The sequence below is a fragment of the Propithecus coquereli genome, unplaced genomic scaffold (genome assembly GCF_000956105.1).
Source record: "Propithecus coquereli isolate 6110/MARCELLA unplaced genomic scaffold, Pcoq_1.0 Scaffold633, whole genome shotgun sequence".
Lineage (NCBI taxonomy): Eukaryota > Metazoa > Chordata > Mammalia > Primates > Indriidae > Propithecus > Propithecus coquereli.
In genome coordinates this window covers 503597-516004 of record NW_012152319.1, presented here as the reverse complement: position 1 = coordinate 516004, position 12408 = coordinate 503597, and the positions used below count along the sequence as shown (strand labels likewise).

Here is a 12408-nt window from a genome sequence, read left to right as displayed (position 1 = left end):
ATCTTGGTAATTTGTATTTTCTGAAAGTCACTGATTTCTTCCAGATTTTCAATTTTTAAAACTATAGCTATTTGCATGTTAGATTTTTAAAAAATTATTAATATTTTAATGTTTCACTCCTGATAATGTATATTTGCTTCTAGCTTTTCTTTCACTAGGGTTGCAAAGAGTTTATTAGTCTTTCAAAAGAACCAGCTTTTAGATCTATTTGTTCCTATTCTATTTTGAATTTTCTGTAAGCTTAAAAAAATTCCTTTTTAAACTTTGTTGTTATTTTGTGGTTGTTCTAATTTCTTTTCTTTTTGGGGGAGGAAGACAGAGTCCTTGACTGGAGTATAGTGGCCCAGTCACAACTCACTGTAACCTCAAACTCCTAGGCTCAAGGGATCCTCCTCCCTCAGCCTCCCAAGTAGCTGGGACTACAGGTGTGTGCCACCACGCCTGGCTAACTTTTTCTATTTTTAGTAGAGATGGGGTCTTGCTCTTGCTCAGGCTGGTCTTGAACTCCTGAGCTCAAGCAATCCTCCTGCCTTGGCCTCCCAGGGTGCTAGGATTACAGACATGAGCCACTGAGCCTGGCTGGTTGTTCTAATTTCTTAAGGTGAGTGATGAGTTTCCTTATAGTTCATCTTTATTTTTTAATAATAAAGGTAATTTCCTCTTAATGTAGCTTTTACTCTGTCTCAAAGATAGTGGCAGACAGTATGTCCCTATTCACCATTTTCAAGACATTTTGTAATTTACCTTTTAATTACTTCTTTGATCCCAAAACTACCAACAAATACACTTCTTTTATTTTTATTTTTTTATTTTTTATTTTTGGAGACACAGAGTCTTCCTTTGTTGCCCAGGCTAGAGTGCCGTGGCATCAGCCTAGCTCACAGCAACCTCAAACTCCTGGGTTCAAGCAATCCTTCTGCCTCAGCCTCCTGGGTAGCTGGGACTACAGGCACGCGCCACCATGTCTGGCTAATTTTTCTATGTATTTTTAGTTGTCCAGCTAATTTCTTTCTATTTTTAGTAGAGACAGGGTCTCACTCTTGCTCAGGCTGGTCTCGAACTCCTGAGCTCAAATGATCCACCCACCTCGGCCTCCCAGAGTGCTAGGATTACAGGCCTGAGACACCGCGCCTGGCCTACACTTCTTAATTCTCTATAGATGAAGGCATTTTTGGTCACTATTTGTAATTTCATTAAATTATGATCAAGGTGACCTATAAAAACCTCTACTTTAAAAAAACTGTTGAGGTTTCCATTGTGGCTAAGCATATGATCAGTTTTTATATCTGTGTTTCATAGATATTTAAATATCTCAAATTTATTGAGCATTTATTGTTCTATGCAGCTTACACATTTATTAACTTACTTAATCCTCTTAACAATGCTATGAAATAGGTGGTATTATTATTCTCACTCTATTGATGAGGAAACTAAAGTATAAAGTATATAAGTAACTTATTCAGAGTCACACTGCTAAAATGTTCCCCTATAATTTTATTTTTATTAACAAGTATTAACAAGTAACACTTTAAATATTTAGGTGCTATATGCTGCAAACAGGTTTATAATAGAGATCTTCTTTGTCTTTTATTACATCTTTATTCACTTCATTCAGTAAGTATTTATTGAAAGCTTACTATACACAAGATTTTTTAACCTTGAAGTTTACATTTTCTGATATTGTCACTCCCATTTTCCTTTTGTTTGCATTTACCAGGTTCTCATTATGTTTTCTTTTCAAAATTCAATTTTCAGGCTGGGTGTGGTGGCTCACGCCTGTAATCCTAGCACTCTGGGAGGCCGAGGCAGGAGGACTGCTTGAGCTTAGGAGTTCAAGACCAGCCTGAGCAAGAGCGAGACCCCGTCTCTACTAAAAATACAAAGAAATTAGCCAAACAACTAAAAACAGAAAAGATTAGCTGGGCATGGTGGTGTGTGCCTGTGTTCCTAGCTACCTGGCAGGCTGAGGCAAGAGGATCGCTTGAGCCCAGGAGTTTGAGGTTGCTGTGAGCTAGGCTGATGTCATGGCACTCTAGCCCAGGTAAGAGAGTGAGACTCTGTCTCAAAAAAAAAAAAAGAATTTTCAGATGAATTCTTGTAAACACATTTAGTTTTTTAACCTATGATAGTCTTAGTCTTTTAATGTGAGACTTAAATTCACTCATGTTTACTGTAATCACTGATATGGAAAAGATTTATTTCTTTCATCTTACTTTTGTTTTATTCTTTTCATTGTTTTTATTGGTTGGTAATTTGTTCCTGTGTTAACCTGGTATAGTTTTTAACACTCTAATCCCACTGTTGGTGAGACATGAGCAGAGGAGGTACGGAATGGGCCATGTAAATAAACGGGATGCTGAGTAAGAAAACACTGCAAGATTAGGGTAGCCATAAGTGTCACAGAAAGTTAGCATAAGAAAAGTGAGACATGAGCAGAGAAAATACGAAAGCAAGCAATGTAAACAAATGCGATGCTGAGTAAGAGAACATACTGTAACAGTGACAAGATAAGGGTAACTGCAACTATCACAAGAAACATAACAGAAACAACACAAGGCACATTATACATTAGAGTCCCTCCCACCCCCTGCCCCAGTGGGCTTTGGACACAAAAACACATCTGGGTCTAATCATGGTAAGGTGAAAAACTCCTCTCGCCCAACGGCAGGAAGAAGACAACGTCCTCATCGGTCAAGAAAAAAAGAGACATCACAAAGAAGCAGAGGCCAGACAAGAGAAAAAGGGATGACAAAGAGACCCCATTGCCACTGTCAGCTGAGATGTGTACCCACCCCTACCCCTTTTGGAGTGTACTATTGCTTGCTGATTAGAAGCCCAAAGAAACCCCAGGGCCCCCCAGTCCTCTTGGACATGTGCCAACTCTTATCCCCTTTGAGAATGAACTGCCACTTTAATAAACTTTGCTGCTTGCTGCTTCAAAACTGTCTTTTGCTTTTATTCTTTGATCAGGAGAAGACAAGCACCGAGGAGTTTAACAGCCAGTAACACCATCTCTGTCTCCCAGTCCCCTAAGATATCATCTTTAGAATAGAATATTCTCCCTTCCTCTCCTTACAGAGGAGACCTTTGGAACACATTGACATCTCTCTCCATTTCCAATTCCTTAGTTTTGCTGAGTTAGTTTAGCACTATTCATTTATTATAATTAGGTCTGTTCTAATTTATGTGCTGCTTATAGTATTTTCTCTAATTTTTTTTTGTCACATGGAGTATATCAATGATATACTCTCTGAATTTGCTTATGTACAGATTTCTAGAAGGTAAATGGTATCTTGGGTTATAGTCCTTTTCCCCGTAGCTATTCCATAGTCCCATACAGTTTTGTAGCCTGATACAAGCTTGATTTTTTTAATCCTATAAAGAATTTTTCTTGAAAGGGGATGTAGTTTTAGCATTGCTTCTATAACCTAGGTGTTTAGGAACTACACCAAGATTCACGTTATTGTGGGCCTTTTCTCACCAAACTTACGTAGAACTATGTGTGTCCTTTCAATTGGTAAACCAAGGTTGATCCTTAGAAATCTTCTTCTTTTTTATTTGATTTTCTCCACTTTTGTGTTGCTTCTCCTCCTTCCAAGAATTTATTATTCTCTTAGGAAGTCTCCTGAGTCTATCTGCTAAGTCTCTATTTTCCTCATGATTTATCTTTGTAATTTTTTTCTTCTTGCTGAGATGGTTTTTCTACTTGGTCTGCCAGGTTACTAATCTGATTCTTGACAATGGCCTCTCCTTCAATTAATCTACTGAATTCTATAGTTAAGAAACATGTTTTTTAGTTCCAAAAAAGCCTTTTTAAATTTTTTCGTGTGTGAGTGGCAGGAGAAGGGTTGACACTATATGGAATCTCCTTAATGCTCCTTTACCTTTTTTGCTCAAGTTGTTGACTGGCTCCTGGAACACCTCAGATACATTTATGCATTTCTTTGCCCACTGAGGATCAGGTCTGGGAATTAATGTACCCTAAATAGCAGCAGCCTCACAAGCATTCTCTATATATTAGGGCCAGCAAGTATAGCAGAAGACTGTCAGTACCCCACTGACATGGAGGAAAAGATGTCTCTCTGGTCTCCCCGAACTCTCTCAAACTCAGGAATAGGGAGGCTATAACCTACCAATTCAGCTAATATTTAGCTTTACAGGGTTCAAGAAGACCAGGCTTACTCACATGGGACAAATGTTTAACTTACCCCTAGGATTCCCCTATGTCCTGATTCTTCTCCAAGTGCTCTTCACAAATCAAAAGTGAGAAAGTCCTGTATTAGTTTTTCCCACTGGCCTCCCTCGGAACCCAAAACATCACCCCCACCTAGCTGTCACTGGTTCAGGTGAGACACACAGATGGGACCTTAGTATGGACATGGATAGGACGCAAGATTGATTTCAAGTTGCCATCTTCCAAGAACTTTCTCCATGCCTAGGCCTAAATATGTAAAATGATTAAAAGTTGAATATTTCTACACCTTAGACCAAAACATAAAATGTAGTCAAGTCTTATGCTTCTGAAAAAGATTAAAATTAGTCAAGTAACCGTGTGAGAATATCTCCTTAAATAAAAACTGGTAATCTGCACACACCAAGGAAGAAAGATAAGAAAAATAATCTGAAATCATTCTATTTAGTGTCTGTTAAAGCTGACATTTCAAGTAAATGGGGGAATTACAATATTCAACAAATGATATTTTTATAAAATGGCAAGTCAGCTGGTAAAAATAACTGGATCCCTAGTCATCAAAATAAATTCCAAATGAATAACAAATGTAAATGTTAAATACACGAAAGCACTAGAAGGAAGCATTATTGAATTTCTTTTGTGATCTTCAGAACCTGTGATCTTTAGTCTAAGTATGATACATTCTAAAATCCAGAAGTTATAAAATATTAATAAATTTGGCTACATAAAGATTAAAAAACATGTATGACAAAAAGAACAACATCAATGTCAAACAGCTACTTGGCAATAAAAAGAAATAAACTTTTGATACACATAACATGACTCTCAAAAACATTAGGCTAAGTGAAGATAGGACAACACAAAAGACTACTTACTGTGTGATTCCATTTATATGAAAGTCTAGAAGAGAAAAAACTATAATAACAGAAAGCAGATTGGGTTGCTAGGGCCCCAAGGGGTCCAGAAGAAGGACTGACTGAAAAGGAGCCCAAAGGAATTTTGAGGGGTGACAGAAATATTCTATATCATGATTGCAGTGGTGGTTACATGACTACATATATTTGTCAAAACTTATTAAATTATATTTAAAATTGGTATATAAATTTATACTAATTTACATACAAATAAAATTATATAAAATTGGTACCCAATTAAAGCAAACTAAAAAGTCAAACAAAATAACATATATGACTAAGGACTAATTTACTTATATAAATAACTCTCAAAATAGGTAATAAAATAACAATTTACTAGAAAAATGTGCACAGAAAATAAATTAGTTCACAGAAGAAAAAATTACAAAGAACGAATAAATACATGAGGAAATGCTCAACCTTAGTTATAATTTAAGAAATGCATGTCAAACAATTGGGTTATACTTTTTTACCAATGAGACTGGCAAAGATTAATATATTTGCTAATATCGAATGCTGCAATCTAGGGACTCTACTACAGGTTTTCTTTTGATGAGAATTTAGCAGTATCTATCAACATTTTAAATACACATATTATTAGACCCAGAAATTCCACTTTAAGTGAATTCATCTTAGAGATATATTTATAACAAACAAATGTATAATAATAATAATAATAACACAACAAACATTTATATATTTCTTCATATGTCAGGAATTGCCTTAAGTATTTTATCTGTATTATTTGATTTAATCCTTACAACCATAAAAGGAAGGTGTCTTTATTATCACCATTTTATAGATGGGGAAACTAAGCTATAAAGGGGTTAGGTAATTTGCCCAAGGTCATACTACTAGTAAGTGGCAGAGACAGGATTCAAACTCAGGCAGCTTGGCAACAGAATTTATACTCTTACTTAGGCAATATGTTATTCTCCCTCTCTAAAGAATATTTAATGCTGAACCATTTGTAACAGCAGAAAACAAATGTCCTTCAATAGGAGACTGCTTAAATAAATAAATTCTATTACCAGGCAAGCAGGATTCATTAAAAATAACTTTTTACATGCTAAAATGAAAACAGGTCATGTTATGATATTAAATGAAAAAGCTTGTTGCAAATAATATTTATAGCCAAAGTCTATTATAAAACAAAGAAAATAGGAAAAATAATACATATACTTCTTGCTTATACAAAGAAAATTTCTAGAGGCCGTGTATCAAACTGTTTTGTTAATACCCCTGAGATGTAAGGAAGGGGAAGAAAAGGATTTTTATTTTTTAACTTTATTCCACTCTGCATTATTTGAATTTTTTTAACTATAGGCATGGCACTTTTATTACCAAAAAACCCTACACAATTATTCTACTTAGTATTTTATAACTTTTATGTCATAGATTTACCTTTAGCTCTTGGATTAGCTGGCTTCTTCTATCTCTTAGATTCTTTAACTCTTTCTCATCCCAGCATCTAGCCTTGTATTTTAAGTCACTTGACCCTCCAGAGATCACCCCAGATTTTAAAAATAATGTTCCATCAAGAGCTACTGTCTGTAAAATTAAAAATATATTACCTTAGAGAAATATACATAAAGATAAAAATCAGAACATAATGTGGCAATTTTTACAGCTGAGAATTTGTAGATGAAAAAACCACTTACCGAACTTTACTAATAAATACCTAGTTTATGAAGGGACATCAATCAATAAACAAACCACAAATATAAAACCCACTTTACTTAGGCCCAAAGCACTTCTAGGCAACAAATTAGCAGCAATCACAAAGGTTCAAAATAAGTTGTATACTAGTTCCAAACATATACAATTATTGAGAATCAAAAACTAAGAACAGAAATATTTAATATCAAACAGTTTGCATTACATAATCCTGTATTTCGAAGAATCTAATTTACATGTCAATGGCATATTATGAAATGGCCTTATAACTTTACATTACCAAAAATATCACATTCTCCAGAACAGATATGAAAAAGGGACCAAGAAAAAAGTTTAAATGAAGTCAAGGTATAAAATAGCCTGAAGTTTATAGTAATGTGCGCATATGCTTTAGGGAATAAATGAAATCAATTCTCAATGTTTTGCAAATGTTTCTAATTAATTAGTCAAAGCAGGAGACCACCTGTGAAGGACTAAAACCATGTAATGTGAGCTGACACATTTAAAAAGCCAACAAACAGGAGTTTTTATTCATTCCTTCATTCAAGACTGCGTGACTGCTGTGTTTGAGACATTCTACACTAGGGACTAGAATGAGTGAAATATGATGCTGACCCTCAGGGAATCATGCTAGTAGGGAAACATAAATAAACATATCATAAAATGAAGTGATGAAAAGATAGTAGAAACATAATCGGAGTAACCTGGAAGCATTAAATTAGGGGGTTCTAACCCTGCGTGTAAGTCCATGGAAGGCTTCCTGAGGAGGTAAAGGCTTTTACCCTATCTTCTCTGAGGTACTAGTTACAGTAAATTAGTTCATTTAACAGAAAACTAAGTTTATTTCTCTTTCACAAAATGGAATTCCAGAGGTAGGCATTCCAGGGTCTGTATGGTGGCTCCACAGTCATTATAACAAGAACCTAGACTCCTTCTATAATATTGAGCTACCATTCTTAGGCACCTGGATTACTCCTCAAGGGACACAAACAAGCTCATTATTTTTTGGAAAGCCCTGAAGGGGTCTCTTTCCTCCCAGCTGTTAGTGTGGCAATGAGTTTGCTCAGTAGATCTGTACTGGCTCTTTGGAAGAACACCAGATATCTACCTGATTCCAGCAGCAATGGCAAGGAAAATGAATTCCTGTTCTGTGAAAATGTGACATCCATCCAATTGTTCTACCCAATTTAAAACACAGAGAAAATTTTTTTTTTTTTTGAGATTCTTTTTTTTTTCTTTCTCTGTTGCCCGGGCTAGAGTGCCATGGCGTCAGCCTAGCTCACAGAAACCTCAAACTGCTGGGTTCAAACAATCCTCCTGCTTCAGCCTCCTGAATAGCTGGGACTACAGGCATGCACCACCATGCCTGGCTAATTTTTTCTATTTTTAGCAGGGATGGGGTCTTGCTCTTGTTCAGACTGGTCTTGAACTCCTGACCTCAAGTGATTCTCCTGCCTCAGTCTCCCAGAGTGCTACGATTACAGGCGTGAGCCACCGCGCCCAGCCAGAGAGAGAAAATTCTTTAAAAGTCCTTGAGATATAGTTAAGATACAGATAAGACAAAGCTGATCAAAATTCTGAAATATAGTTAAGAATATACAACCTAAAGAGGTAAAGGATGTTACTGTGAAGAAGATAGAAACCATAAACAGAATTAAGTTTTATCTTCATGTGACTTCTTTAAATTGACTATACAAATCTTAAATCAATTTTATAATTATACAAAAGTCAATTTCAGGCCAGGCACAGTGGCTCATGCCTAAAATCCCTGCACTGTGGGAGGCTGAGGCAGGAGGATCGCTTGAGGCCAGGAGTTTGAGACCAGCCTGAACAATCAAGCAAGACCCCATTTCTATCAAAAAAAAATTTTTTTTTTTTTTTTTGAGACAGAGTCTCACTGTGTTGCCCAGGCTAGAGTGCCGTGGCGTCAGCCTAGCTCACAGCAACCTCAAACTCCTGGGCTCAAGTAATCCTCCTGCCTCAGCCTCCCAAGTAGCTGGGACTACAGGCATGCGCCACCACGCCCGGCTAATTTTTTGTATATATTTTTAGTTGTCCAATTAATTTCTTTCTAATTTTAGTAGAGACGGGGTCTCGCTCTTGTTCAGGCTGGTTTCGAACTCCTGAGCTCAAACAATCCGCCCGCCTCGGCCTCCCAGAGAGCTAGGATTACAGGCGTGAGCCACTGCGCCCGGCCCGAAAAATTTTTTAAAAGTAAAAAAAAAAAAAAGAAAAAAAAAGTCAATTTCAGTGTAAGTAGGTAGGAAAATAAGAAAGATACCTTAATAGTTCACTTATTACATCTGCTTAAATTTAATATGTTGAAATCAATGACAGTGACCGTATTAAGATTCTTACTGACAGAAGCACCAAAATGTATGAAAAGTTAATCATGTTTGATAAGTCAATAAATTTAACTCTGGAAATCCTTATGTCTCGTAAGAATCGCTTGCTCTGTGATAATTTGCAACTCTGGAAATTCCAGACTAAATGTGTTAGTTGACTGGTAAATAATAAAATGACAACCACTTTTTGAGAGCCATTTGCTAGGCATTCTGTGTAGGAGCAGGAACTGTGAGCTGGCTGTTTCCGTGATGCTGAACGGGTGTGGACGAAGAAAAGCTGAGTCCCACCTGACGGAAAGCCATCTGGTCAGCAGCCTGAGAAGTTGAAGCGAACAGCCATGTCTCCAGTGACTGCAGTCACGTAGGAGGTCTGGGAATGTTCTTTGAACACAGCATTCTCAAAATATAGAGATTGGGGAGTAAACGGCCATCTGTTTTATTGCCCTTGAGTTCCCTCGTTGCCTCTTGAGTTGTACAAATAAAATCAGTGTGTGCACCAAGGATGGGGCTCTTTGCTCCTAGAAGCATCAAGTCCCCCGCGCCCACTTGTCCTGATAATTGGCTACTTTGTGTTCATTTCTGCAGGAGTCGCTTGGTTTTGAGTTCCCTATGCTGAGCTGGACTCAGCAATTCTGCATGTTACTACTTAACTCAATCCTCATAAGCCTGTTAAATAGGTACTATTATTTCCTCAATTTTAGATGAGAAAACTAAAATTAGAGGTTTAGAAACTTGCCTAAAGTCACATAATCACTAAAGCAACATCACTGGTTTTACTTCATAACTTATGCCCTTAAGCACTCTGTTATGCTTCATCACAAATGTAGTTTTAAAAAAAACTATGTCAGATAATTTGAGGAGTTTAACATAGCTCAACTAAATATAAACTCTATTCAACTGAGAGTAAAACAATATTTATTTTTGAAACCAAAATTATGCCCTTGAGAGACTAATACTTAGTAATCTCATTTCAATGGTGCTTTCTATAAATTCAAGTGTGTTAAACCTTGAATGTGTAAAAGGACAGTTAGTATATCCATTAAGCTATGGAAGAATTAACTCAGAATGTAAGCACCTAAAATCCTTCCTAGCATTCAAAAACACATATATTACATACAGGGTTCCATATAAAATAAAATTAACTGCTTTAGGATATTATTACTATAAATTTAATTTCCCAAATATAATTTATGATATTGGAAAATGCTACAGAAGTTAATTTTTTAAAAACTCAACTGAATATTATATAAACTACTAGAGCCATAACCACCTTAGGTTCTATGTTGGTTTTCCTTATAAAAGAGGACACACAAAAAGCATATAAAAATTTGTGTGTGAATATGTACGTGTGATATGTTAGTCTTATAAATACTGCTTCAATTTATCCAAAAGTACGATCCAAGCTTCTTTTCTTACTTTCCGTCTTTCAGGTCCATCAAATGCAATATGCCTTGCTTCTTCCACAGTCTCACAAACGAGGCCGTTTCCACACACAAACTGAATCACTTTCTTGAGCTGAGGAAACTGAGTCTTTATGACATCAATCACCATTTTACAGCCTTTAATCTCCCTCAATCTTTCATTGATTGGCTTGATCTAAAAGGTTCAAAAAATACTTAATATATTAGATACACTAAAAAATAAAAACCAAGTGTTCACTACATTCTTTCTCACAAAACATATATAATCCTGGCAGCAAAAGATTAACAATATGTACTCATATACAATAAAAGTTTGACAAGAACATGATGAACTCTATTCCACCCCATCATGTAATATTTTTTAAAAAACCCAAAAACTTCAAAAGTCAGAAGATATAATTTTCAGATTGAATTCTGTCACTAACTAGTTGGGACAAAACAATGCATGAGAAATGCTCCATGTTTTCAAAATTATAAAATCTAGTGGAAAGTATGTGTCAAAAGAGCAGCACAACACTATGGAACTTAAAAAACCACTTTATGCTTAAATGATTGGGAAAGCCTTTAGACTTTCTTAGACATGACTTTTAGGTTGGGTCTATAAATAGATCAAAAAAGTATATCTGCAATGTATTGCTGAAAACCAGCAAGTAAGATCTTCACTTTGTAAAACAAAACAAAGCAAAACCTTATATAGAACCAAAATATGTGTATATATACACTTGGGAATATAAATTTATATAAACTGAGTATATGGAAACAATCTAAAGTAGTTACTATTAAGGATTTGGGCATTGCGAAGGAGTAGTGTTCCCTCTATATTTGATATACTTCTGACTAAGATCTTGTATTTATTTATTTTTTTTGAGACAGAGTCTCACTATGTTGCCCGGGCTAGAGTTGCCGTGGCATCAGCCTAGCTCACAGCAACCTCAAACTCCTGGGCTTAAGCGATCCTCCTGCCTCAGCCTCCCAAGCAGCTGGGACTACAGCCACATGCCACCATGCCTGGCTAATTTTTTCTGTATATATATTTTTAGTTGTCCAGATCATTTCTTTCTATTTTTAGTAGAGACAGAGTCTCGCTCTTGCTCAGGCTGGTCTCGAACTCCTCACCTTGAGCAATCCACCCGCCTCGGCCTCCCAGAGTGCTAGGATTACAGGAGTGAGCCACCCCACCCGGCCTGCCTAAGATCTTTTAAAAAACAAATTTGCCTGGAAAAAAATCTCAAGTAAGGTATGAGTAACATAGGATTTTAATAGGCAGATGAATTAGGGCAAGAAGTTTTAGTGGATAGAAGGTATAAGCGAAAGTGTGGAAGTAAAAAGGCAGGTTTGGACCATTAGTAACATCGGCTAGCCTATTTGCTAAGCTCCTCATTTTTGCAGGCACTGTTCCAAGTATTTTACAGGTAATGATTCCTTGCAATAAAATCCAATAAGTTAAGGACTAATTCCTCCACTTCATAGAGGAAAACACTGAAGCTCAGAAAATTAAGAACAAATTGGTGAAAGCTAATTAGAAGCAGGGCTGAGATTCAAACTCAGGGCTGTCAACTCTGAAGTATGTGCTCTTAACCACTACGCATAATGCCTACAATTCAGGGTCTTGACTGCTGGACCAAACGGAACATTTTCTTTAGTACTGCGGTCACCAATCCTGGGGCTGCAGACCTGTACCAGTCCGTGGCCTGTTAGGAACCAGGCCACACAGCAGGAGGTGAGCAAGCAGCTGATGAGCAAGTGAAGCTTCATCTGTATATACAGCTGCTCCCCATCGCTCACATCACTGCCTGAGCTCCACCTCCACCCATGGAAAAATTGTCTGGGACCACTGCTTTAGTAGGCAATTAAAAATC

The 12408-nt window shown here is 36.6% G+C and overlaps 1 protein-coding gene across 2 annotated transcripts in view; it reads right to left on the bottom strand.

Annotated features, from left to right (window-relative positions):
• SMC1B (structural maintenance of chromosomes 1B) overlaps positions 1-12408 on the bottom strand; it is an 80772-nt gene that overhangs the window by 34322 nt on the left and 34042 nt on the right. For both annotated transcript variants that reach the window (XM_012659787.1, XM_012659786.1), the window contains exons 11-12: positions 10545-10724; positions 6511-6657 (exon numbers count right to left, since the gene is read on the bottom strand). In XM_012659787.1, coding sequence (XP_012515241.1) covers positions 6511-6657; positions 10545-10724 — 327 coding nt within the window. The remainder of the gene's footprint in view (positions 1-6510; positions 6658-10544; positions 10725-12408) is intronic.